The sequence below is a fragment of the Marmota marmota genome, unplaced genomic scaffold (assembly GCF_001458135.2).
Source record: "Marmota marmota marmota unplaced genomic scaffold, marMar, whole genome shotgun sequence".
In the NCBI taxonomy this organism is placed as follows: Eukaryota; Metazoa; Chordata; class Mammalia; order Rodentia; family Sciuridae; genus Marmota; species Marmota marmota.
Genome location: NW_026000076.1, coordinates 6118990 through 6145481, shown reverse-complemented (window position 1 = coordinate 6145481; position 26492 = coordinate 6118990). Strand labels below are relative to the sequence as shown.

Here is a 26492-nt window from a genome sequence, read left to right as displayed (position 1 = left end):
CTTCAGTGCCAGATGTTGCAAATTTGTCAAGAAGGATGAAGAATGATAGGACTATATAGAAGGCACAATTTTAGAAGCGGGAAAATGGGAAGGGAGGCAGTAGAGGTAGTTTTAAAGATATATCATTATACAAGGTAAAGAGTCAATAAATGGTGGTGAGGGGAGAAAGATGGAAAGAAGCTGTTAAGAGTTTTTAGAAATAGGGATACCCTGAACACCTTAGTAGGTTTTTTTTTTTTTTAATATTTATTTTTTAGTTTTCGGCGGACACAACATCTTTGTTTGTATGTGGTGCTGAGGATCGAACCCGGGCCACATGCATGCCAGGCGAGCGCGCTACCGCTTGAGCCACATCCCCAGCCCCTTAGTAGGTTTCATAGGCAAGGGTCATTGGAGTGTGTGGTAGAGGGAAATTGAGAATTCTGGAAGCACAGGGAAATGAAAAACAGCACAAGAGTCTGAAGGACATGAAAGATGATATAGTCCATTTTTAATGAAATAAAGATATTTTTGTTCCTTAGAGGAAAAAAGTGATAAAAATACAGGAAAAAAAAGTTTTGGGTGGAAGGAAGGAGGAAAATTTAAAAATATTGAATTAAATGCCTTTGGGCTCATAAGTTAAGGTGTTGCTTAAAATGATTTTTATAGCCTGAGGAGACTTGGGGTGAGTGCTTAACACAGTTTTAGCAAGGGAAAAATAAAGTTTCAAAGAGAAAAAGGAAAAAAGCACAGTAAAAAATGAGTTATTAATAAAAGGAAGTAAAGAAAAAAGGTCTATTAAAATACTGCCATGGCAGCTAAAGAATAAAAAAGTTTAAAGGGGAAGTTATTGACCGTATCAGGTACTAATATGGAGGGAGATTTCATTTGTCATTCTTTTGTAATAAAACTGTAAATACTATTTAGCAGTATAAAATATTAAGATCTCATTAGATACTGAAACCTTAAGTATGAATTAATTAGATCACTCTTATGAAAGCCTTGGAGAAGATCCTTGTGGGAATGGAATATCTTAGATGGATTCTTAATAACATCTGTAGGGGAATATCTTAACGAATATTCTCAGGGAGAGAGAGGAAAACTTCTTTTTATACTTTATTTTTTTAAAATCTTTATTTTATTTGCTCATTTATTTTTATGTGGTGCTGGGGATTGAACCCAGGGTCTCACATATGTGAGGCAAGATGCTCTACCCCTGAGCGACAACCCAGCCCCATCTTTTTATGCTTTCCTTAAGATTATCAATTTTTAACTCTGCTGAGTAAAACCCCTATACTTGGGTGAATATAACCAAGGGTAACAAAGGAAGTAGGGCAGATATTCCAGTCCTTCACTGCTCTTGCTCCAACCTGGGTGCTTGAATTTTATGTTTTACATTTCAGACTGTTATTTCAGTGGGAGTATTTTGTGACTAACCTTTCAAAAAGTACTTCTGAAATATTTGCACTGAAATTAGCCTTTAGTAATTTGGGAGCAGCATTCCTACTTGAGTTGCTTGCTTTGTACAAATGAGGCCAGAACATTTATGCTTTTAAGTGACAGTGCAATTGCCCATCTGTAAGTAGTTCTGGACAGGTAGCAGCATCCTCCTTCTTGTCTTTCATTACTCCCAGGAACTTCACTTTGCTTCTTTTCACTATAAGTCTGGGCACTTAAAACATGAAATCACTTAGTCTACTTTCCTGCTTGTGAAATACTACCTACATTTTTGATTTGAAACACCTAAACTTATGACCATATAAGTACTTGTACTTAACAATAATTTATTGTTTTAGGTTCAAACTGAAGAAGAAATATTAGAAAAAAATCTAGTTAACTGTGAAAAAGAAAATAAAAGGCTACAAGAAAAGTGTGGTTTATATAAAAGTGAACTTGAAATTCTGAAGGAAAAATTAAGGTACAGTATTGCAGAAAAAAGAATTTTTATGTGGAGATGGAAAAAATTAAAACATTTAAAAATAAGATTTTATATATTATAATTATGAACTTAGATATGTAGAATGATAAGCTTTGTGCCTGAAACACTTTTCTAGGTATAAAGTTACAATTTTAAATGCAATAAAACGTGTTAATGGTAACATAGTTGTAAATGTTCCATGATGTTGATTAACATATTTGCTTTGCATATATAGTAGAAAAAATTAACAGACATAATGATTTATAGTAAGATCACATTAACTAATAACTAGTAAAAGTGTTTAAAAAAAAAAAAGAACTTTGGAAATCATGAAGAATAACCTTGTCCACCTTCTTGTTATTGTTATCACCTTGTAGTTGTTGGGGTTTTTTAAAAATATTATTTTAGTTATACATGGACACGATATCTTTATTTTGTTCATTTTTTAAATTTTTTATTTATTTTTCTTTTTTTTTGTGTGTGTGTTTATTTATTTTTATGTGGTGCTGAGGATTGAACCCAGTGCCTCACACGTGTGAGGCAAGCGCTTTGGCACTGAGCCACAACTCCAGCCCTATTGTTTTTAGTTTTCTTTTTTTAAATTATTTTTTAGTTATTGATGGACCTTTATTTTATTCACTTATTTATTTGCGGTGCTGAGACTCGAACCCAATGATTCACACATGTGAGGCAAGTACTCTACCACTGAGCTACAACCACAGCCCCTATTGTTGGGTTTTTGTTTTTAATTTTGGTATTGCAGATTGAATCCATGAGCAACATCCCCAACCCTTTATTTTTTATTTTGTGATAAGGTTTCACTAAGTTACCCAGGCCAGCCTCAAACTTCCATTATTCCTGCCTCAGCCTCACAAGTAACTAGGATTATAGGCTTATGCCATCATGCCCAGCAGTCCTCTTGTTTTATAAGTGAAGAAACGGAAGCCCAGAGAGTGACTAAGGTCAGAAAGATCAAATATGAGAACCAAGGTTTTCTGACTCCTGTACATTCTCTATGATATTATGTCAGCCTCTCAGAACTAATTTCCATCATCAGTTCAGAGGTTAATATTAATCAGCCCTTATAACTTCAGACTGTTAATTTAAGGTAGTGGTAGCAATTAAAATAATTGCTTTGTCTAATTTTAACATTTTCCTTAAGTAATACATGTAGTATTTTTGCGTGGTAGAAGAGGTAACGATAGTTTTTGTAATGGTTACTTTTATATAACCAGAATATTTACTATCATCTGATGCTATCAATTGCAAGATATATTTAGGAAAAAAATACTATTAATTGTACTATGATACAGTGCTTTATCACTTAAATTTTTATTTTATACTTTATGATAAAGAATTCTTAAGACTTTTCTTCTAATACTGGATATCTAGTTCAGGGCATCACACATGCTAGCCAATCAGTTTACCACCGAGCTATCTCCTGAACCCCTTCAAAACATTTTTTAAAATCATATTACTTGCATAAAGAGGAAAATACTGTAGCATGCTCAAGCCCTGCATTCAATCCTTAGTACTATTTTTTTAAAAAAAGAAAAATATAAATGAAATAAATTGCTTAAGATGGTTCTAAAACTTTACACTCAGAGATTGACCCTTCAAAGTGTATAATCAGAATATACTTAATTCTCTAACATCTCTTTTTTTTTTTTTTTTTGGACTGGGGAATTAACCCAGGAGCACTCTGCCTCTGAGTTACATTCCCAACCCTTTTTATGTTTTGAGACAAGGTCTTGCTGAATTGCCCAGGCTGACCTTGTAATCCTCCTGCCTCAGTTTCCTGAGTCACTGGGATTACAGATGTGCACCATTGTGCCCAGCACTACATTCATCTCTTCCTTATGGTGAAAACATTTCAAAATGCTTTCTTCTAGCTTTTGAAATATGCAGTGCACAATTATTATCTGTACTTACACTCTTGCACAATAGCATACTTGAACTTCTTATTCCATTCTAACTACAAATTAGTACCCATTGATCAGCTCTGTTCTTCCCCTTCCCTACTCTCCCCAGCCTCTGGTAACCACCAATTATACTCTAGTTTCCATGAGATGAACTTTATATTCCACATGTCGGTGAGATCATGTGTTATTTGTTTTTCATGTCTGACTTACTTCACTTAACATAATGATCTATATGTCTATCCATGTTGTTGCAAATGACAGGATTTCATTTTTTTAAAATGTTTTTTTTAGCTGTAGATGGACATGAAACCTTTATTTTATTTATTTTTACATGGTGCTGAGGATTGAACCCAGTGCCTCACATGTGCTAAGCAAGCACTCTGCTGCTGAGCTAAAACTCCAGCCCTAGGATTTCATTTTTTTTTAAATTTTTTATTTTTTAGTTGTAGGTGGACACAATATGTTTATTTTATTTTTATGTGGTGCTGAGGATCGAACCCAGTACCTCACGCATGCTAGGCAAGCGCTCTACCTCTGAGCCACAACCCCAGACCGGATTTTATTCTTTTTATGGCTGAATAATATATTCTTTTGTATATATACATTTTCTTTATGCATTCAGTAGTTGATGGATATTTCAGTTGTTTCTATTTCTTGATTACTATGAATAGTGCTATAATAAGCAGATGTGTCTTTGACATACTTATTTCATTTGGATATATACCCAGTGGTGGAACTGATGGGTCATATGGTAGTTCTGTTTTAATTTTTTTATATTTTTTAGTTTTAGGTGGACACAATATCTTTATTTTTTTTATGTGGTGCTGAGGATCGAATCCAGTGCCTCGCGCATGCCAGACAAGCGTGCTACCACTTGAGCCACATCCCCAGCCCCCTGTTTTAATTTTTTGAGGAACTTTCATATTGTTTTCCATAATGGCTGTACTAATTTGCATTCCCACAACAGAATGTAAGAATTCCTTTTTCTCTATGTCACCATTAGCACTTGTTATCTTTAGTCTTTTTAAAGCAGTCATTGTTAATGGGTGAGATGATATATCATTATGGTTTTGATTTGCATTTTGGGTGCTTTTTATGATGGTGTACACCTTTTCATGTATTTGTTGGCCACTTGTATGTCTTGTTTTTAGAAATATCTGTTTTGGTCTATTGCCCATTTTTTCAAAAATGAGAAATTTTTTTTTTTTTTTTTTTGCTATTGAGGTTTCGAAGTTCCTTATATATTCTATATATTAACCCCTTTTCAGATGTATAGTTTGCAGATTTTACCTCCATTTTTTTGGTGGTCTCTTCACTATTGATGGTTTCCTTTGCTCTGCAGAAGCTTTTTAGTTTGATATAATCCTATTTGTCCATTTTTGCTTTTGTTGCCTATGTTTCTTTTGGAGGGGGTGGTTACCAGGGATTGAACTCAAGGGAACTCGGACACTTGAGCCATATTTCCAGCCCTATTTTGTATTTTATTTAGAGACAGGGTCTTACTGAGTTGCTTAGTGCTTTGCTTTTGCTGAGGCTGGCTTTGAACTCACAATCCTCCTGCATTAGCCTCCCAAGCTGTTGGGATTACAGGCGTGTGTGTGCCACGGATCCCGGATTGTTGCCTATGCTTTGAGGTTTTTTTTTTTTTAAATCCTTGTTCATTTCAGTGACCTGAAGTGTTTCCCCTGTGTTTCTTTCTAGTAGTTTCATTGTCTTGGGTGTACTGGTGAAAGATAAGGTTCGAGTTTCATAGTTCGGCATATGGACACCAGTGTTTTCCAGCACTGTTTATTTAACTGCTTCTTCTCCAGTACATATCCTTGGTGGCTTTGTTAAAAATTAGTTGACTGTAGCAGGTCGAGGTGGTGCATGCATGTAATCCCAGCAGCTTGGGAAGCTGAGGCAGGAGGATCACGAGTTCAGAGCCAGCCTCAGTGAAAGCAAGGTGCTAAGTGAGACCATGTCTCTAAATAAAATACAAAATTGGCCTCGAGATGTGGCTCAGTGTTTGACAGCCCCTAGGTTCAATTCCCGATACCCTCCCCACAAAATTCGTTGACTGTAGATATGTGGATTTACTTTTAGGCTTTCTATTCTGTTCCATTGGTCTATGTAGCTATTGTTATGCCAACATCACACTTTTGATTACTATAATTTTGTAGTGTATTTTGAAATCAGATAGTATAATGCCTCTTGTTTTGTTCTTTTTGCACAAGATTGCTTGGGCTATTCAGAATAGCAAGAAATTTGGTTATTGAGCTTTTTCTGGTTCCATATAAATTTTAACATTGTTTTCTCTATTGTTATGAAGAATGTCACTGGTAGTTTAATTGGGATTACATTGAATCTGTAGATTGCTTTGGGTAATGTAATTTTTTTTTTTTGAGAGAGAATTTTTTTATTAATATTTGTTTTTTTAGTTTTTGGTGGTCACAACATCTTTATTTGTATGTGGTGCTGAGGATCAAACCCAGTGCCCCACGAATGCCAGGCGAGCTCGCTACCACTTGAGCCACATCCCCAGCCCGTAATGTAACCATTTTAACAATATTGATTCTTCTAGTCCATGAATAACTTCCATTTTGTGTGTGTGTGTGTGTTCTCTTAAATATCTTTCATCAGTATTTTATAATAATTTTCATTGTAGAGATCTTACACTAATTCTGTTAAATTTATTCTTAGGTATCTTTTGGTAGTTATTATAAATGGGATTGCTTTCTTGATTTAGATTTCAGATTATTCACTGTTATCATTATAACTATGTTACTTGAGGGCTGAGGAGTAGCTCAGGGTGCTTACCTGGGCATGAGGCCCTGGGTTTGAGCCTTAGCACTCAAAAAACAAAACAAAACAAAACACCAGAGGAATAATAGTGCTACTGATTCTTGTGTTGATTTTTATATTCTGCAACCATGCTAACTTCAGTAATTAGTTCTAATAGTTTTCTGGTGAAACCTTTGGGGCTTTCTATATATAATAAACTCATTCATCTATAAAGAGTTACATTTTGACTTCCTTTTTCAAATTTGGTTATTGTTTATTTCTTTCTCTTGCCTGATTGCTCTGGCTAGGAGTTCTAATACCATGTTGAATAAAAGTGATAAAAGTGGAAATCCTTTTCTTTGTCCAAATCTTAAAGAGAAAGGCTTTAGCTTTCCTTCATTCAGTATAATGTTAATTCTTGGCTTATTGTATATGGCCTTTATTGTATTGAGGTATGTTCCTTCTACACCTGTTTGCTAAGCAGTTTTATCATGAAGGGATGTTGATTTTTATCATATCTGTTGAGATAACTATGTTATTTTTGCCCCTCATTTTATTAGTATGGTATATTTGCCTATGTTGAACCATCCTTTCATTGCTGGGATGAATTCCAATTGATTGTGGTGAATAATCTTTTAATGTACTGATGTATTCAGTTTGTTAGGGTTTTTTTTGGAGGGGGGGTGGGGTACCAGGGATTGAACTCAGGGGCACTTTCCCACTGAGCCTTATCCTGGCCTTATTTTGTATTTTATTTAGAGACAAGGTCTCACTGAGTTACTTAGCACCTTGCTTTTGCTGAGGCTAGCTTTGAATTTGGGATTCTCCTGTCTCAGCCTCCTGAGCCACTAGGATTTTAGGCATGTGCCACCATGCCCAGCAGTTTGATAGGGTTTTTGCATCAATGCTTTTGTTTTTTGTTTTCAGTTCTTGGGCATTGATCCCCAGGGGCATTCTACCACTAAGCTGCATCCCAGCCCTTTTTATTTTTTATTTTGAGATAGGGATCTTTTTAAGTTGCCAAGGCTATCCTCAAATTTATGATCCATCTGCCTTAGCCTCCTGAGTAACTGGGGTTACAAGTGTGCCCCACCATGTCTGGCACTTCAATATTTCTGTACTTAGAATATGTAAATAAGATTATTGAAAATGAATGCACATTTTATTTTCATTTATTTTTTTATAGGCAGTTAAAAGAAGAAAATAACAATGGAAAAGAAAAATTAAGAATCATGGCAATGAAGAATTCAGAAGTCATGGCACAATTAACTGAATCTAGACAAAGTGTTCTGAAGCTAGAAAGTGAGTTAGAAGACAAAGAAGAAATACTGAGAGAAAAATTTTCTCTGATGAATGAAAACCGAGAATTAAAGGTTCGTGTTGCAGCACAGAATGAGAGACTAGATTTATGTCAGCAGGAAATTGAAAGTTCAAGGGTAGAACTGAGAAGCTTGGGAAAAATGATATCCCATTTGCCAGTAAGTATGTGTGAAAAGAAATGTACTGTACTTGTTGTATCATGGAAAAGAAAAATTTTACTCAAGTGTTTTATGAGAGAACATCATTTTGGAGTTGCTTTATTAGCTTTTAGTTTTGTTCTTACTTGTCTGTACTTTGGCACCAATTTCTCTTCTATTTAATTCCTATTTTTGCCTCACATTTACCTTTCTTCTTCTGTACCCTTTCTTTCTTTCTTTTTTTAAATAGATGAACAAAATATCTTTATTTTATTTTTATGTGGTGCTGAGTATTAAACCCAGTGCCTCACGTGTGCTACATGAGCACTCTACCACTGAGCCACAACCCCAGCCCTATATAATTTCTTTTATATATGATGCCATATATAAGAATGGCACATTTTTTAAAATATAGCTTTATTGAAATATCACTTATTCTGTAAAATTCAACCATTTGAAATGTTAGTAACTTTTAGTAAATTTACTAAATTACAAATAGTTTTCTATTTGCAGTACTAGGCAAATTTCCTGCATTGTGGTAATTGTTTTAAGACTTTTAATAAGTTTGCTAAAAATCTTATAATAATCACCACAATTCAGTTTCAAGTTTCTGCCATCCCCCAAAGATCCCTTGTGTCCTTTTAGAATTAGTGCTCTACCTCCACCACATACCCTTGGGAAACTACTAATAATTTCTGTTTCTATATATTTTTCCTTTCTGGCTGTTTTGAAGAATGAAAACGTAAAAATATGTGGTCTTTTGCACATATTTTTCCTATTATTTTATATTTTTAATATTTTTAAGGTTCATTCATGTTGTACATATCAGTTTTTCATTTCTTATTTATTTCTGAATAGTATTTCATTTCATCTGTTTACCAATTAATGGACATTTGGATTATTTCTACTTTTAGGCTATTATGAATAAAGCTGCTGTGAACATTTTCATAGAAGTCTTTGTGTGGTCATGTTTTTATTGCTCTTGGGTAGATATCCAAGAATAAAATTGCTGGGTCATGTGGTAAATTTATGCCAAATTGTTTTCCAAAATGGCTAGACTGTTTTACATTTTCACCAGCAGTATATGAGAGTTCCTGTTTTTCTACATGCCTGTCAACACTTGTCATTGTCATTTTGCTTAGTGGGTATGAAGTGGTATCACACTGTGGTTTATATTTTCATTTCCTCAATGGCTAATGTTGAGCAACTTTAAATGTAGTTATGAGAATGACATAGAACTGGTTTGGGGGTGTAACTCAGTGGTAGAGTGCTTGCTGAGTATTTGAGAGGCCCTGTATTAGATATTAATTATTTGCTAGGATTTTTAAAAACATTTTTTCTTTAGTTGTAGGTGGACACAATATCTTTATTTTATTTTTATATAGTGCTGAGGATCGAACCCAGTGGCTCATGCATGGTAGGCGAGCGCTCTACCTCTGAGCCACAACCCCAGCGCTAGGATTTTTAATCTAATGTTTGCTTTTGAAATTAGAAAGTAATCATATACAGATAACTTTCATTTTAAATTAAAATTTTCATATGTGCTTAGAGTTAAGAATTATTTGATATATGACTATGAAATTGATATGATAATATATACTTGATGCTATGTTTCATGAAGTGCTAAGGATGATATAGTTTTTGAAAAAGTGAACTTTTTTACTTCTGGAGTGTGTAATTAGCTTAGTATTTGTAATGTAGCTTAGCATTTGCAAAATATGGGACACATTGCTCTATCAACTTCAAATGGTTTTAGAATAAATTTTATAGGTAAAACCTTTATATGTACTTTGTGAGCTCTATTCTTCCTCTAAACGCAAAAGTAGCAACTATTCTGAAATTCTTTTGTATCCTTTTCATCCATAATTTAAATGTTGCCACATATAAATTTCTATATAAATACATATGTTCTTCTCTCTCTCTTTTTTTTTTTTTTTTTTTTTTGGTACTTGGGATTGAACCCAGGGTCCCAAGTTACATTCCCAGTTCTTTTTAGTTTTTGTTTTGAGACAGGGTCTCACTAAGTTGCTTAGGGCCTTGCTAAATTCCTGAGTCTTGCCTTGAACTTGTGATCCTCCTGCCTCAAGCCACCAGAGCTGCTGGGATTACAGGCATGCACCACCATGCACATACATTTCTCTCTCTCTATCCATCTACCTATACACACACATACACACACACATATATAAGTATTTATTTACTTGTAGTTGGACACAATACCTTTATTTTATTTATGTATTTATTTTTATGTGGTGCTGAGGATCGAACCCAGGGCCTTGTACATGCTAGGTGAATGCTCTACTGTTGAGCCACAACCCCAGCCCTTCTTAGTATATTTTTTAAAATACTTTGTGTATCAATGGAATTTGTTGTTTTACTTGGTATTGTAAAATATAACCATATTAATTTATGTAACTCAAGTTTATCTAACTATTATACTTTTCCAATTATCTGAATTAATTATAGGTTTTTCCATTAACCAAATGTTTCCTAATGTACTTGTACATTTTCCTATTGATGGACATTAGGTTGCTTCTATTAAATTCAGACAATTTTTCAAACTTAAAGAGTTCTGAATAAGAAAACAATGGCATCCATATGTGTATTATAATTTACAAACATTTGTTTTTTAAACTTGTAGTTAAAAAGAGAAATACTTGGTTTTAAATCATCCATTTCTAAGCACCAGATGAGTAGTTTGTCAAACAAAGAAGACAATTGCATTGGCTGCTGTGAGGCAAATAAATTGGTGATTTCAGAATTGAGGTATGTTTTTCATATTTTGAATTTACAACAAATAGAATGGTTTTGTTGGAAATTAAATGAAGGTGTTTAGTTGAGAAAATTAAAAAAATACAGAAAGAGGGTTGGGATTGTGGCTCAGCAATAGAGCACTTGCCTAGCACATGTGAGGCCCTGGGTTTGATCCTCAGCACCATATAAAATAAAATAATTAAAAAAAAATACAGACGGAAAAGTTCAGAGAGTATTATAACAAATACTGATTCCACAACTAAGATTTGATTCTTCTTAATATTTTGTGATATTTGTTTCAAATCTGTTTCTCTAAATAAAAAATAAAACATTACAGGATGGATAATACCCTTTGATCCTTATTGCTTATCTAATTCTTCCCCTGCTTATCCATTATTATGAATTTGATGTGTATTTTTCTGTCCATATTGTGTACATTTTTTTTTCTCTTATACACAAATAAAAGTGAACTCTATAGTTGCAGTTTTGCTTTTCTACTCAACATCATTTTAAAATGTTTATTTGGTACTGGGGATTGAACCCAAGAGTGCTTTATATACCCAGTCATTTTTGTTTTTTTATTTTGAGACAGGGTCTCACTAAGTTGCTTAGGGCCTTGAACTTGGAATCCTCCTGCCTCAGCCTCCTTAGTTGGTGGGATAAAAGCATGTGCCACCATGCCCAGACATGCCCACCATGCCCATTTTAAAAAATTCATCCATGTCAGGATAGGTAGAGTGGTTGATCCATGAATAGATTTGGGTGGTTAGTTTGATCTTAATAATTAGGATTTTTTTTCTAGAATGGTGTCAATTTATCTATTCTTTTATTGATAATTACCTTATTTCTAGTCTTTTTCTATTATATAGTTACAAAGAAAATCCTTATACATGGCTCCCTACACATATATATGAGAGCTTCTCTAGAATATATTCCTAAAACTCATATTTCTAGGTTGTAGGTCATCTATATTTTACTAGTTTTACTAGTTTCAATCAAGTTAGAAAGTAGCTAAACTAATTTATAATCCTACTGTTTATATATAAAAGTTTCTATATCCTGCCTAAGAGTTAACTAATATCAGAATTTTAAAATTTTGCCAGTTTGAAAGGTGAAAAGTAGTATGAGATATTTTTTACAGAATTACTGTCGTATTGGATTCTTTTGTTTTGTGCCAGGATTAAGCTTGCAATAAAAGAGGCGGAGATTCAAAAGCTTCATGCAAATCTGACTGCAAACCAGTTATCTCAGAACATTATTTGTAATAGCCAAGAAAGTGGCAAGTTGACTACTTTAGAAACAGAACCTGTAAAACTAGGTGGTAATCAAGCTGGTGAGTATATATTATTGAATTATTATTTTTTAATTAATTTTTAAAATTTATATATGACAGTGGAATGCATTATGATTCTTATTACACATATAGAACACAATTTTTCATATCTGTGGTTGTATACAAAGTATATTCACACCAATTCGTGTCTTCATGTGTGTGCTTTGGATAGTAATGTCCATCACATTCCACTATTATTTCTACCCCCATGCCCCCTCCCTTCCCCTCTCACCCCTCTGCCCTATTTAGAGATTGTTTATTCCATGCTCCCCCTAGGGAGCACTAGATCCCACTATGAATCAGCCTCCTTATATCAGAGGAAACATTCGGCATTTGTTTATTTTAGGGATTGGCCAACTTCACTTCACATTATCTTCTCTAGCTCTATCTATTTACCTGAAAATGCCATGATTTCATTTTCTTTTATTGCTGAGTAATATTCCATTGTGTATATAATGTTGAATTATTTAAAAAATGGTAATCAGAGTTCTTGGCAATACTATTTTATTTTATTCTATTGACTGAAATACTGCAGTACTGGGGATTAATTCCAGGGTTATTCTACCAGTGAGCCATGTCTCCAGCCCTTTTTAATTTTAATTCTGAGGCAGTGTCTTGCTAGGTTGTTGAGTCTGGCCTCAAACTGGTGATTCTCCTGACTCCTAAGTAGCTGGAATGACAGATGTGTGCCATTGTGTATAGCTGATCTATTTCTTTAAAATACTATCATTAAGGTGGGTGTGGTAGCACATGCCTATATCCAGCTACTCAGAAGCCTGAGGTAGGAGGATTACAACTTTGAGGCCAGCCTCAGCAACTTAGTAAGACCCTGTCTCAAAATTTAAAACATATAAAGCCTTGGGATGTAGTTCATCAATAGAGTGCTTGCCTAGTATGTATGAGACACTAAGTTCAACTCCCAGTTCCACAGAAAACAAACAAAAGAAACAAATTAACAGCTGTTTGGTTTCTGTTAAACACACTTGATAATTTGTTATGAGTAATTATGTTCTGGTAAGAGAGCAAATTATTTCAGAATTTTTGGACTTTGCATTATATATATATTTTTATGATTAGTGCAAAAAAACCTGATTTGCATTCTTTTGTTCTAATTCTCCCACATTAAAGTAAATCAATTAAATGTTACATAACTTGCACAGTATGAAGAAATTAATATAAAAAAGACTTAAGACTTTGGGAGAATAATCAAATATTTAATTGAAAGAAATAAAAAACCTGAACAAGCAGAAATAGGAGGTTTATACATGAGAAACCTCAATATTGTAAATAGGTCCATTTCAATCTATTTTAATATATATAAACTCAAGCCTGACCTAAGTTAAAATAGTTCTAAAGAAATTGGAATAAGATTGGGAAAATCAGCATAAAAGGCAATATAATTTTTGTAACATAGTGATTAAAATACTCTAGTATTAACAGGTATTCAATCAACTAATAGAAGAGAAAAAAGGGCACAGTAACAGACCACAAACAAAAGAATATGATAAATGACAGGGTATCATTAGAAATGAATGGAGGAAGGTAACTAATCAGTAAGGGATGATAGAATTATTGATTATTCATGTGGAAAAAATAACATAAGACCTCTGATTGTTACCATATTAAAATCTCAATTCCAGGTATAGTAAAGATCTAAATGGAAAAATGAACACTTTAAAAGTTTTAAATAAAAGGTAACAATGTCCTCAGAAGACATTCTTTTAAAAGGATACAAAATTAGTGTACCAAAATGGAAAATTTAATAAATTTAACACCATTAAACTTATAATTTCCGTAAAGAAAAGACATATAAATCAAGTAGATAAGCTATAAACTGATGAGAAATGTTTTTAACACATACAAATAAAGTATATTGAGTTATGAGGAACTTTTCAAAATAATAAGAGATATACAGACAACTCAGTAGAAAAATTGACAAAAGATATGAATTGGCAATTCATGGAAGAGAAAATGCAAAATGGCCAATAAACATAGGAAATATGCTCAACTTCGCATTATATTTTTAAAATATATATTAATGAGCTGGGCGTGGTGGTGCAGGCCTGTAATCCCAGTGGCTTGGGAGCTGAGGCTGATCATGAGTTTAAAGCCAGCCTCAGCAAATGGGAGGTGCTAAGCATCTAAATAAAATACAAAATAGCCTGTGGTTCAGTGGTCGAGTGCCCCTGAATTCAGTCCTCGGTACCAAAAAACCAAATATATTATTGAAATAAAATTTAATAAAATCCAATAAGATGTGCTCATTTTAAATATAAAATTTTGGTAAGTTTTGCTACAAGTGTTGTTTTTTTTTAACATGTTTATACTCTTGGTACTATCACCACAATCAAGACATAACATTTCCATCAGAATTCTTTTTATTCCTTCTCACATTACTTATAAAGGCTGTGTTCCTCCTCCTCCTCCTCCTCCTCCTCCTCCTCCTCCTCCTCCTCTCACTCCCCCTCCCAAGGCTTCATGTATGCTAAGCACATGCTTTACCACTGAGCTACCCCCTCAGCCTTGATTTTATTTTTTGAAAGTACTTTGAATATGCAATGGACTATTACTCAGCATTAAAAAAGAATAAAATCATGGCATTTGCAGGTAAATGAATGGAGTTGAGAATATTATGCTAAGTGGAGTAAGCCAATCCCAAAAAACCAAATGCTGAATGTTTTCTCTGATATGAGGATGCTGATCCATAATGGGGATGGGGTTGGTGGGTAGTATGGGAGGAAACTTTAGATAGGGCAGAGGGGAGGGAAGAGAAGGGAGGAAGCCAGGGGCGTAGGAAAGATGGTGGAATGAAATGGACATCATCACCCTAAGTACATATATGAGGACACGAATGGTGTGACTCTACTTTGTGTAAAACCAGACATGAAAAATTGTGTTATATATGTGTACTATGAATTGAAATGCATTCTGTTGTCCTATATAACAAATTAGAATAAATAAATAAATTTAAAAACAAAAAAGAAGAAAGTACTTTGAGACTTTGTTTATTGGCTGGCATGTGGTCTGTCTTAGTGTTCTAACTGCTCTTGAAAAATTGTTTATTCTGTGATTGTTGGGTGGGATTTTTTTACTATCAATCGTAAGGTTGTATTTAAGTTTTCTTTATCCCTAAGGATTTTCTGTGTGTTTATTCTGTCAATTACTGAGAGACTAGTATTGAAATCTTCAGATGTGTCTGTATGTGTGTTTATTTATCCTTTCAATTCTGTCAATTGTTGCTTCTTGTATTTTGAACATATTATGTACATATTATTTGAGATTGTTATACCTTCTTCTTGAATAGACACTTTTATTATATTAAATGTCTCTTTCAGTTCTTAGTAATACTTCTTGTAGGAACGCTGCTTTGTTTGAAATAAATATAGGCCCTCCAGTGGTGTTTTTTTTATCATTTTTTTCATCCTTTGAATTTGTGTCTTTATAGATAGTGAGTTTCTCATAGAAAGCATAGAATTGGGGGCTAGGGTTGTGGCTCAGTGGTCGAGCACTCACCTATCATGTGTGAGGCCCTGGGCTCCATCCTCAGCACCACATATAAATAAATAAAATAAGGTTAAAATAAATAAAATAAAATTTTTTAAAAAAGCATATAATTGGGTCCTGCGTTTATATCCATTCAGACAGTTTTTGTGTTTTAAGTAGAATTTTATTGGGGTGTTTAGATTGCTTATAGTTAATGTAATATTGGTATTTGGAGGGTCTAATCTATCATTTTTTAATGTTCCATTTTATTCATTTTTTTGCCTTTTTTGGGGTTCAAGTATATTTTAGCATCTCATGTCTTATTTCCACTCTTGATTTATACACTATACTCTTTGTATACTTTTACTTTTTTTAGTGGTTGGTTGCCCTGGGTATTAATAAACATCATAATCTATCTTTAAATACAAAGGGCTGTTAGCATTAGAAGTGACATAAAATTATATATCTAAGTAATTAGAATGGGAAGAGAATGATGTGATTAGCAGAGGGAATGGTGGTCATTATAGGTAGTGATAAATATAATGTGTCATATAGTCTAACATCTAAGAATAGAGTCAATGACATGGATAGCTTAGAAAGTAAAATATTGTGGAGATGGGGGATTGATGGGAAATAGCCTCTTATCCAACCCTTGAGGGCAAAGTGTATCTCTCCTTGTTTCCATATGTGTATTCTTATATAATCACCTACATTTTGCCTTTTAAAAGTGCTCTTGAAAATTCAGGTATTGTGGAGTAGGAGAAGGTATAATGTTTATAATGGAGAGAAGACATAGTCAGAAAGCTACCTGTGATAAACCTTAGTAGTTTTTAAAATTTCAGTGTATTTTCTTCAGCTAGTTTGTAAGTAAGGAATATAAGACTAGAAAGGGTTCACTGTGTGTACCTTTTGAACCTGTATCTACAAATAGTACATAAAAATATTCTTAATGGTTGGATGCAGTGGCATACCCTATAATCCTGTGACTTGGGAGGCTGAGGCAGGAGGATGGCAAGTTCGAGGCCAACCTCAGCAATTTAGTGAGAACTTATGCAACTTCGTGAGACTTTTTCTCAAAATAAAAAATAGAAAGCACTAGAGGTGTAACTCAATGGTAAAGTACCTCTGGGTTCAATCTTCACTACCCCTTTAAAAAAAAAGTTCTTAATCTCAAATTGTCCAAATAAATTTTATGATTATCTTTAGGGGAACAAAGCAACTTTTTAAAAAAATAAAGCATTTTATAATTATTTCTATTAAAAATAGTATCTTAAAAAGTGGGAAGCATTCTTAACTTTCTGGTATAAGGAATAGTCTTTAGATACCTAGTAAAATAAATGATTCAGAAGAGCTTTTTCACTCATTGTTATATATTTAACTTAGAAAGTGCTTTATTTACCATTTCCTTATTGCATGTCTCCTTCTACATCCTTTTTATTCTTTAAATCAGAAACTAAACTTTATGGTTAAATATTTCAACTATTTATATTTATTTTTATACTTAAAGTTTTATCCAGAAAATTTTTCATTTTGTGTTTATCAACAGAAATTATAAAAGACTGCAATCAACAGACTATGAACAAGCAATATGAAAGAGAGAGGCAAAGACTTGCTACTGGAATAGAAGAATTACGTACTAAGCTGATGCAAATAGAAGCTGAGAATTCTGATCTGAAGGTTAACATGGCTCACAGAACTAGTCAATTTCAACTGATTCAAGAGGAGCTTCTAGAGAAAGCTTCAAACTCTACCAAACTAGAAAGTGAAGTAAGCTTCAAATTAGCTGGGCACGTGTACTAAGTTTGAAGATAGAAAATACCTTGTGGGATTTTGTAACAATTTAAGTCTAGATTTATAAATTTTGCAAAATGGTACCACATAGATATATATTGGGGATTGAACCCAGGGGTACTTTAACACTGAGCTCCATCCCCAGCCCTTTTAATTTTTTAGTTTGAAACAGTATCACTAAGTTACTGAGGCTGGCCTTGAACCTGTGATTCTACTGCCTCACCCTTCTGAGTCCCCTTCAACCATGCCTCTTGATTATAGGCATGTGCCACCGTGCCAAGCTTTAAGCTATTTTAGAAATTATATTTGGAAACATGTTATTTTAACTTAACTTAAAATAGGAAGATGCTCCCTATTGGCTAAAAGGTCCTAAATTTGGTGAAACTAATACTGCATTGCAGTTTATTATTTCTTCCACAGTATAAGTTGGCAAGGTAAATGCAGATTTACAAGAAGAGAATTTGGGGTCTGGGGCTGTAGTGCTTGCCAAGCATGTGTGAGGCACTTGAGTTCAATCCTTAGCACCACATAAAAAACTAAACAAATAAAGCATGCTGTCCATTTACAACTATAAAATTTTTTTTTAAAAAAAGAAGAAGAGAATTTGGATTATGTAGATGAAAGAAAAGAAGTGGTAGAGGATTTAAAATTTTAGCAAACATCAGAACTATTATGGTAAGATTGTAATCAATGACTGAGTCAGTTTCAAAACAGGAGATGGAAACTTTATTCACCAGCAAAAGGGCAGACTGCAAGTCTGCACTCCTCTAATCCCTAAAGGAATTAGAGCGAATCTTTTATAGTTCAAAACCACAAATAAAGCATATCAGTACATTTATCATAAGTGGTTGTGGCTATCTATGATTCCTGACCACAAACAAAATCATGAGGTCTAAAATCATAAGCAGACGGGAAAGTGGGTCAAAACGACCCTAGTTGAATACAATTTAAAGAATGGTTACTAACGTCTAGACAAACATTCTATGCACTTAGGGTACATTGCACAAGTTTAGTATATAAGGACAGAAAGAAGAGTTTTACCATTGTGTTGCCGGTATGCTATGCTAAGCAAGCGTTGGTGGGTTCAGAGGTGGGGTTTTCCCATGAGAGAAGACACAACATGGAGTCTTAAGGTAAAATAGAGTCTTGTTTGGTTATTGCCCATTATAGCTTGGCCCATAATAAAGCCACCTAGGAAGCCTCTCAAACATGTACATTTCTGGGTACCGTTCTAACAATTTTGATTCAGCAGGCTTTGGGTATGGCTCAGAAATTTACATTTTTTAAAAAACTGCATGTGAATCTGATATAGATATACTGTGGACTGTATTCTGAAATGTTTTATGAATATCTGATCTTGATTTTCACTGAGGAAAGGATAAGGATGCCTCATTAGGTAATTGCAGACCAGGATTACATGGGTATGTATTATATACTCAAACTTCAGGCTTACGGATGGAGCCTGCAATTTTTTTTTAAATTTATTTTTTAGTTTTTTTAGGTGGACACAATATCTTTTATTTTTATGTGGTGTTGAGGACCGAACCCAGCGCCCCGCGCATGCCAGGTGAGCGCGCCACTGCTTGAGCCACATCCCCAGCCCAGGATTTTTTTTTTTTTTAATATTTATTGTTTAGTTGTAATTGGACACAATACCTTTATTTTATTTATTTTATTATGTAGTACTGAGGATTGAACCCTGCATGCACGAGGCAAGCACTCTACCGCTGATCCACAACTCCAGGCCCCATAAGGATTTTTTTTTTAAATATTTTTTTAGTTGTAGATGGATACAATATCTTTATTTTCATTTATTTATTTTTATGTGGTGCTGAGGATTGACCCAGGGCCTCATGCATGCAAGGCAAGCTCTCTACCACTGAGCTACAGCCCCAGCCCAAGGATGTTTTTTAAATGTCTAATTTTGTGTCTTAATGTTTATAGTCAAGTCCATGGAAAAGACTTGTAAGATAGGAACTTCAGTTAATAATCGAAAAGGAGATTTAGTCTATAATTACAGGCTGCCACTTAGAAAATTCTCAAGTACTGAGATTAATAACTTAAAAAAAATAACAGAATAGTCTTGTTGAACATTAAAATTCAGAAACAGAAAAAGAAGAAAATAAACATTGATAATTCTACCACCAGAAATAACTACTGTTAACGTTTTGCAATATTAATTTCAATCTGTAAGAACTACTTTTAAGAAAATGGGTTAGGAAAAGGTAGAGACCTCTAAATTCAGTCCCCAATAGTGCAAGGAAAAGAAAAAAAGGGTTAGGATGCAAATTAAATCACTTATGTATTTCCTAATAGAAGGAGTGAAATGATATGCCTGGCTTCCTTTCACTATTTTTTTTTTTTTCAATTTTTTTTTGTAGTTGTAGATGGACAGAATGCCTTTATTTATTTATTTTTTTATGCGTTGCTGAGGATCAAACCCAGTGCCTCACACATGCTGGGCAAGTGCTCTGCTGCTGAGCTACTGCCTCAATCTAACACCATTTGTTTTTCTTCTACATTGTTACTTGTTTTAATAATTACATGAATTAAAAGGTTATTCACTTTGTGCCTTAATTGTTTATTACCATAAATTTGCCCTATTTATCTAGACACAATGTATTTAAACTTCAAAAAGAGGAGCAGGTATTTGATTTTAGGATGTATATTCTTAAAAACTAATTTTATACTTTATTGTATTTTCAGATGACAAAGAAATGCTCTCAGCTTTTAACTCTAGAGAAACAGTTAGAAGAAAAAATAGTTGCTTATTCATCAGCTGCTGCAAAAAATGCAGAACTTGAACAGGAACTTATGGTAAAATTTACCTTTTTGCTACAAGTTTACTCTGACTTTTAGGTACTGGTGATACCTTGTTTATTTTTGTATCATTACTATAAAACATACTAAGTAGGAAACTAAAAATTCTACTGAACTTCTTGTCATTCTTTTTTTTGTTTCTGTATTTTCAAGTTAATAGGCTAATACAACAAGTTGTTATTCAAGTTTTGTCATTTTTTTTTTTTTACACAATACCTTTATTTATTTATTTTTCTGTGGTGCTGAGGATCAAACCCAGGGCCTTGCACATGCTAGGCAAGCGCTCTATCACTGAGCCACAACCTCAGCCCCTCAAGTTTTGTCATTTTTATCTTAATAAAATTAAAATAGTAGTTTTTTAATATGCTTCTTTTGGGGTGTGGTATTAGGGATTTAATTCAGGGGCACTCGACCACTGAGCCACATCCCTAGCCCTGTTTTATATTTTATTTAGAGACAAGGTTTCACTGAGTTGCCCATGCTAAGGCTGGCTTTGAACTCGTGGTCCTCCTGCCTCAGCCTCCCAAGCCACTGGGATTACATAGTGTGTCACTGTACCTGGCTTAGTTATATTTTAAACCTGTTTTATATTTCTAGGAAAAGAATGAAAAGATAAGGAGTCTAGAAACCAATATCAATACAGAGCATGAGAAAATTTGCTTAGCCTTTGAAAAAGCAAAGAAAATTCATCTTGAACAACATAAAGAAATGGAAAAACAGATTGAAAGAGTAAGTAATGCATAGTTAGTGATGAAGAGAACCTCATTATTAGCACAGTATTGGTTATTTTGTAGGTGAGGAAGTTTAACTTGCAAATACTTGCTTACTAGGAAGTTTAACTTGCAAATACTACTTTTTCAATATTATCTTAAATTGCTTAAAAAGCCTCTAATTTCTGATGTGTCCTTTTGTTGTTTTCATTTGATCATTTTCATTTCAGAATTCTTTGGTTTTATATATTCCTGTTAATCCTGTGGCTGCCATATTCTTATTGTATGGATGGATGGATGTGTGATATATATAGATCACTAGATATAACATCTTTTTTTATTTGTGTATAGCTACATGATATACATACATAAATATACGCATATTGAGTAATTTCATATTTTGTTCCAAGTTTTTTGGAACTTGGATGATGCCAATTATAGGTGAAGTTGTGGGGAGTAAGAAATCTTACATACGTCTAATGAATGTGTAAATCTTGATTCACTTTGAAAAGAAATACCTACTGAAATTGAAAATGTGCATGTCTTACAACAAGGAAGTCTACTTCTATGTGGTCTGTCTATTCTAGAGAAACTCTTACACATGTACATAAAGAGACATGTACAACAGATGTTATTGCAGCACTATCATAAGAGTAAAAAAACAGAGTAACTGTTCCTACATAGAAGAGTAGAGAAATTGTCATTATTCTTACAGTAGAATCTTATACTTCTCTAAAGTAAATGAACTAGATCTATGTATATTAACTTGGATAAGTATCTAAAACAATATCAAGTAAAGACAGCGACTTGCCAAAACTTAGAAGTATTGATAATATCTATATAAATTTTCAAGACAGAAAACTATATATTGTTCATGGCTGTATGTATTTAGTAAAGTGTAAAAGACATATATAATAATGAAACATACCAGAAAATGATACAGACCAGTTTCAGCTTAGTATAGATAAAGGAGGAAAGTGAATAAAAATAGGCTTGTGATTTTTATTTCTTCCTTTTTTCTCATTATTGGGGATTGAACCCAGGGTCTCATAAATGCTAGGGAAACAGTCTACCACTGAGCTACATCTCTAACCATTTCTTTTTTTTTAATAAGAGAAAATGTTTGAAACATTTTAAAAATATAATATGAAAATTAATCCTGTTTTTATGTTTAGCTTGAAGCTCAACTAGAGAAAAAAGACCAACAATTTAAAGAACAAGAAAAGACTATGTCGATGTTGCAACAAGATATAATATGTAAACAGCATCATCTTGAATCATTAGATAGACTCTTGACGGAAAGCAAAGGGGTAAAGTCATCTTTATAAAAGTGTTAATAGTTTTATCTTTCTATGACATATGTTAATTCTAATCAAATCACTTGTGTAATAACCTTTACAAATATAAAAATGTTTACTCATATTACTATGTTTTTCTTACTTCTCCCCCCACACCTCCCCACCTCCTGTTTTTAGGAAATGGAAAAGGAAAATATGAAGAAAGATGAAGCTTTGAAAGCATTACAGAATCAAGTATCTGAAGAAACAATCAAGGCTAGTATGCTAATACTTTTTGTTTTTCTTATTGAAGACAGTTCACACATAAATTATAAAAATTAAATGCATAAATGTTGATTAATTATTGAAGATTTGACTTGATTCAGTGAACTTTGTTTCTGTTGTTATGTTTACTTTCTTTCTTTTCTAGTACTGAATATTGGACCCAGGGTGATTTAGCATTGAGCTATATCCCTCTTTTTTTTTTTTTTTTTTGAGACAGGGTCTTGCTAAGTTGATAGGGTTCTCACTAAGTTGCTGAGACTGACTTGGAATTTACAATTCTACCTCCACCTCCTGAGTTGCTGGAATTAGAGGAGTGCACCACTATGCCCAGCAGCATATTTTCTTTACATTGAATTTTAATCTTAATCATTTGATAGTTGATAATGTGATTTGTGGATTATCTAGCCTATTTGGTCCTATGATTTTCTGAACCATTAAAAAATTGTCTTTTGGGCTGAGGATAGCTCACTTGGTAGAGTGCTTGCCTCATATTCACAAGGCCCTGGGTTCAATCCCCAACTCCACACACACAAAAAAAGATCTTAACTTTAGCTATAATTGCAACTTATTAGCATTACCAGTAAAGAATTAACAAAGCAAGTAAATCTAGTTTTGCTTCTTTTTACCAGTTCTGCTGGTAAGGTTAATTAAGTGATGAATCCATAATTTTCAGCTAAAATATGGATTTGTGGCTAGTATATCTTAATGATTAAAAACATGGACCAGGTTGCTGAATTAACTTGGGTTTCACTTTTGGCCTCAAGATGCCTATTAACTGGATATAACTTAGTTTGAGATTATTTAAGCTATCTGAAATTTAATTTTTTCCTCTCTACGATGGGGATAACAACACCTCAGAAGAATAGCAGTGTATTAAACAAAACTAGATATATAAAATGCTTAGCATATGCTAAGTTAAAAATTTAATAACTAATTATTATACAGTATCATCTCATTTGTGATTTCACTTTCCATGGTTTCAGTTACATGTAGTCAACTGCAGTTCAAAAATATTAGAAAAATTGAGAGACAATTCATGAGTTTTACATTGTGCATTATTCTGAGTAGTACGATGAAATCTTGTATTTGTCCCCATCTATTTCATCATATCTTTCTCATTGTATCCACTTAGTATGTACTAACTGCCCATTAATCACTTAGGAGCCATCTGTGCTATAAGATGAACTAGTATTATAGTGCTTATGTTTAAATAGCTCTTACTTTATTTAATAGTGATCCTAAACTATGAAAGTAGTGATGATGGCAATTCAGATTTGCCCAAACTAAGGTATAAAGTTCTCCTTTAAGGGAAAAGGTGAAAGTTCTGGATTTAATAAGAAATGGAAAAATACTATATGCTGAAGTTGCTAAGATTTATGGTAAAGACAAATCTATGTGTGAAATTTTAAAGAAGGAAAAAGAAATTTATGCTGGCTTTACTGTAGTACCTTAAACTACAAATGTTACAGCCATACTGCCTGATAAGTGCTTAGTTGAGATCAAAAGGGCATTACATTGGAGTATTTATATACAGGAAAAAATAGTATATATAGGGTTTAGTACTATCTGTGGTTCTTAAAATATATCTTCTGTGGATAATGGGAAAAACTCTTATATATTCAATATTTTCTCCTTTGCATTTTTCAGAGGTTCAAATTTGATATGTCCAAATATACTGCTACCTTATTCTATCATATTGTTTAAAAAAATACATTATTTACTTTTTCTTGGTGTTTTGTTTTTAGTTCATTTTGTGACTGTATGCCCATGTAAGTATAATTATGCTTATTCATAACTATTCCTATGACATTCTCAATTCTTTAATAGTAAATGCCATCTCAATTTATTTCCTCATGTAAGAAAAATCTCAAAATTTATTAACATTGAAAAATCATTAGTAGTTGGGCACAGAAGGATTGCAAATTCAAGGCCAGCCTCAGCAACTTAGCAAGGCTCTAAGCAACTTAGCGAGAGACCGTGTCTCTAATTAAAATATAAAAAGGGCTAGGGATGTGGTTCAGTGGTTAAGCACCCCTGGGTTCAATTCTTGGTACAAAAAAAAAAAAAAAATCTTTAGTATATAAAGGTCATAGGACAGAAATTATTTCATGAAATAATCCCCCCTCCAAAAAAAAAAAAAAAAAATAGCAACTTCATTAAACTACCTAAACATCTAGGCAGTTATCTAGTAAGGTATTTCCATATATTTCAAGCCAGGTATGCGATGGAAAGAAAATTAGTAAGGGAATGAAATCTGATGCTGTATTTTATTCCCTTAATACATTTAACAGGTTTGCTGTTTGGGTAAAAAATCAAAGTAAGAAAGAAATATAGAAGCAGAATTTCCATGATTCAAGTTATACTTAAATGATTCTTAACCTCTATTATCTGTAGCATCAAAACAGAAATCTGAAGCCTACTTTTCCTGATTATGTCATTATTCCTTTTATGATTTTTGTCTATATCCCTTTGCATGCCTCAGTTGTTCTCTGCAAGGAAGTACTATGAGTTTTCTATATACAGGAAAGTTAAGAGGATGAATTTAAAGTTGTATCAATTATAAAATTATGATTAATAATAGCTAAATAGTTGGTGATAAAATTCTAAACAGGTAACCAGAGACCAATAAATCAAGCAAACTATGTTGCCTCTTAAACAGAAAATTGATACAGTACTTCTTAAGATTTTGTTCATTTATTTTCTATTGTTTGGCGGCTGGGAATGTAGCTCAGTGTTAGACCACTTGCCTAACATGCATGAGATGTGGATTCAATCCCCAGTACCAAAATAAATAAATAAAGTAAGGGAGGTATTAAGGTATTTTTCTTGTTTTCTATTTATTTTCTACTCTGGATTTTTTCCCTGCTCCCTCAAAAAAAAAAAAAAAAATCTTAAGTGGAAAAATAAACAGAAGAGCTTAATTGCTGTTGTTGAAGATATACAGCCTAAAGCCCCACCTACTTGTCCCCAGATGGTGTATTTGAGAAGTTTCTTTGGCTTCATGCCTTTATATACATGTATATCTGTCAGTATGTTTTGATTTCGTTCATTCGTGTATGTGTATGTTTGCAAGGGATGCATATACAGTGCACAATGTATTCATATGTGATTCAGACTCTCAAGCTCTGATTAAATCAGAAAGCCCATCAAAATTTGTTTATTATTAATTTTAATTAATTTATTAATTTAAATATATTTTTAAAATTTCAAACCCTCAAAAAATTTGAAATACTACTACAGGGAGCATCTGTGTACCTTTCATCCAGATTCATTGTCCATTATAATCTAGGTACACTCACTTCATTTCTCTCTATGCACACATACATGCATGCTTGTGTGTACACCTACCTCCTCCTACACAAATACTTCTTTTTTGCCAGCCACCTGAGACAAGGTTGTACATGTCATAATACTTTAATTTTCCTGAATACATAAACATGCATCTTCCATGAGCAGAAACTTTCTGTTATGGGGTCACCCTACACCTTAAAGAGGTCATAAATTCAGCAACATCATTCAATATAGTTCATAATGAAATTTCCCCAGTGTTTTGAAAATGTTCTTTACAACACTATTACTATAAGTATGGTTTATGGACTAGTAGCATCAGCATCACCTGGGAACTTGTTAGACTTGCAGAATATCTGGCTATGCTGCAGACCTGGAACTAAGGTAAATCAAATGAGATGCCATTAGTGCAAAATTTAAGGAGACACTCTTAGGATTATACACATAAAGGGCCAGTATTTGTGTGACCCTGAGAGTGAGTGTCTTTTTAAATTTTAATCTGTAAGTATTTCCCTTATCTCCCCCAAGTCCTTAACCTATTACTGAGTTAAAATCTATATTTCAATTGGATGTAACCCATTGAAGCATTAAAACTTTTTAACAAGGGTCAAACCAATTGAATCTAGGGTTATCCCACCACTATGCTACATCCCTAGTGCTACATTCCCCAACCCTTTTTATCTCAAAAAAAAAAAAAAAAAAAAAAATTTGA

General features: G+C 33.3%; 1 protein-coding gene across 14 annotated transcripts in view; it reads left to right on the top strand.

Moving 5' to 3' along the window:
- Ccdc18 (coiled-coil domain containing 18) overlaps nucleotides 1-26492 on the top strand; it is a 103632-nt gene that overhangs the window by 16437 nt on the left and 60703 nt on the right. For 12 of the 14 annotated variants that reach the window (XM_048814430.1, XM_048814432.1, XM_048814439.1 and 9 more), the window contains 9 exons: nucleotides 1776-1897; nucleotides 7769-8060; nucleotides 10681-10805; nucleotides 11972-12126; nucleotides 17156-17376; nucleotides 20107-20217; nucleotides 20818-20949; nucleotides 22106-22240; nucleotides 22406-22483. In XM_048814430.1, coding sequence (XP_048670387.1) covers nucleotides 1776-1897; nucleotides 7769-8060; nucleotides 10681-10805; nucleotides 11972-12126; nucleotides 17156-17376; nucleotides 20107-20217; nucleotides 20818-20949; nucleotides 22106-22240; nucleotides 22406-22483 — 1371 coding nt within the window. The remainder of the gene's footprint in view (nucleotides 1-1775; nucleotides 1898-7768; nucleotides 8061-10680; nucleotides 10806-11971; nucleotides 12127-17155; nucleotides 17377-20106; nucleotides 20218-20817; nucleotides 20950-22105; nucleotides 22241-22405; nucleotides 22484-26492) is intronic. The other 2 variants (XM_048814434.1, XM_048814435.1) reach the window with 2 other exon arrangements.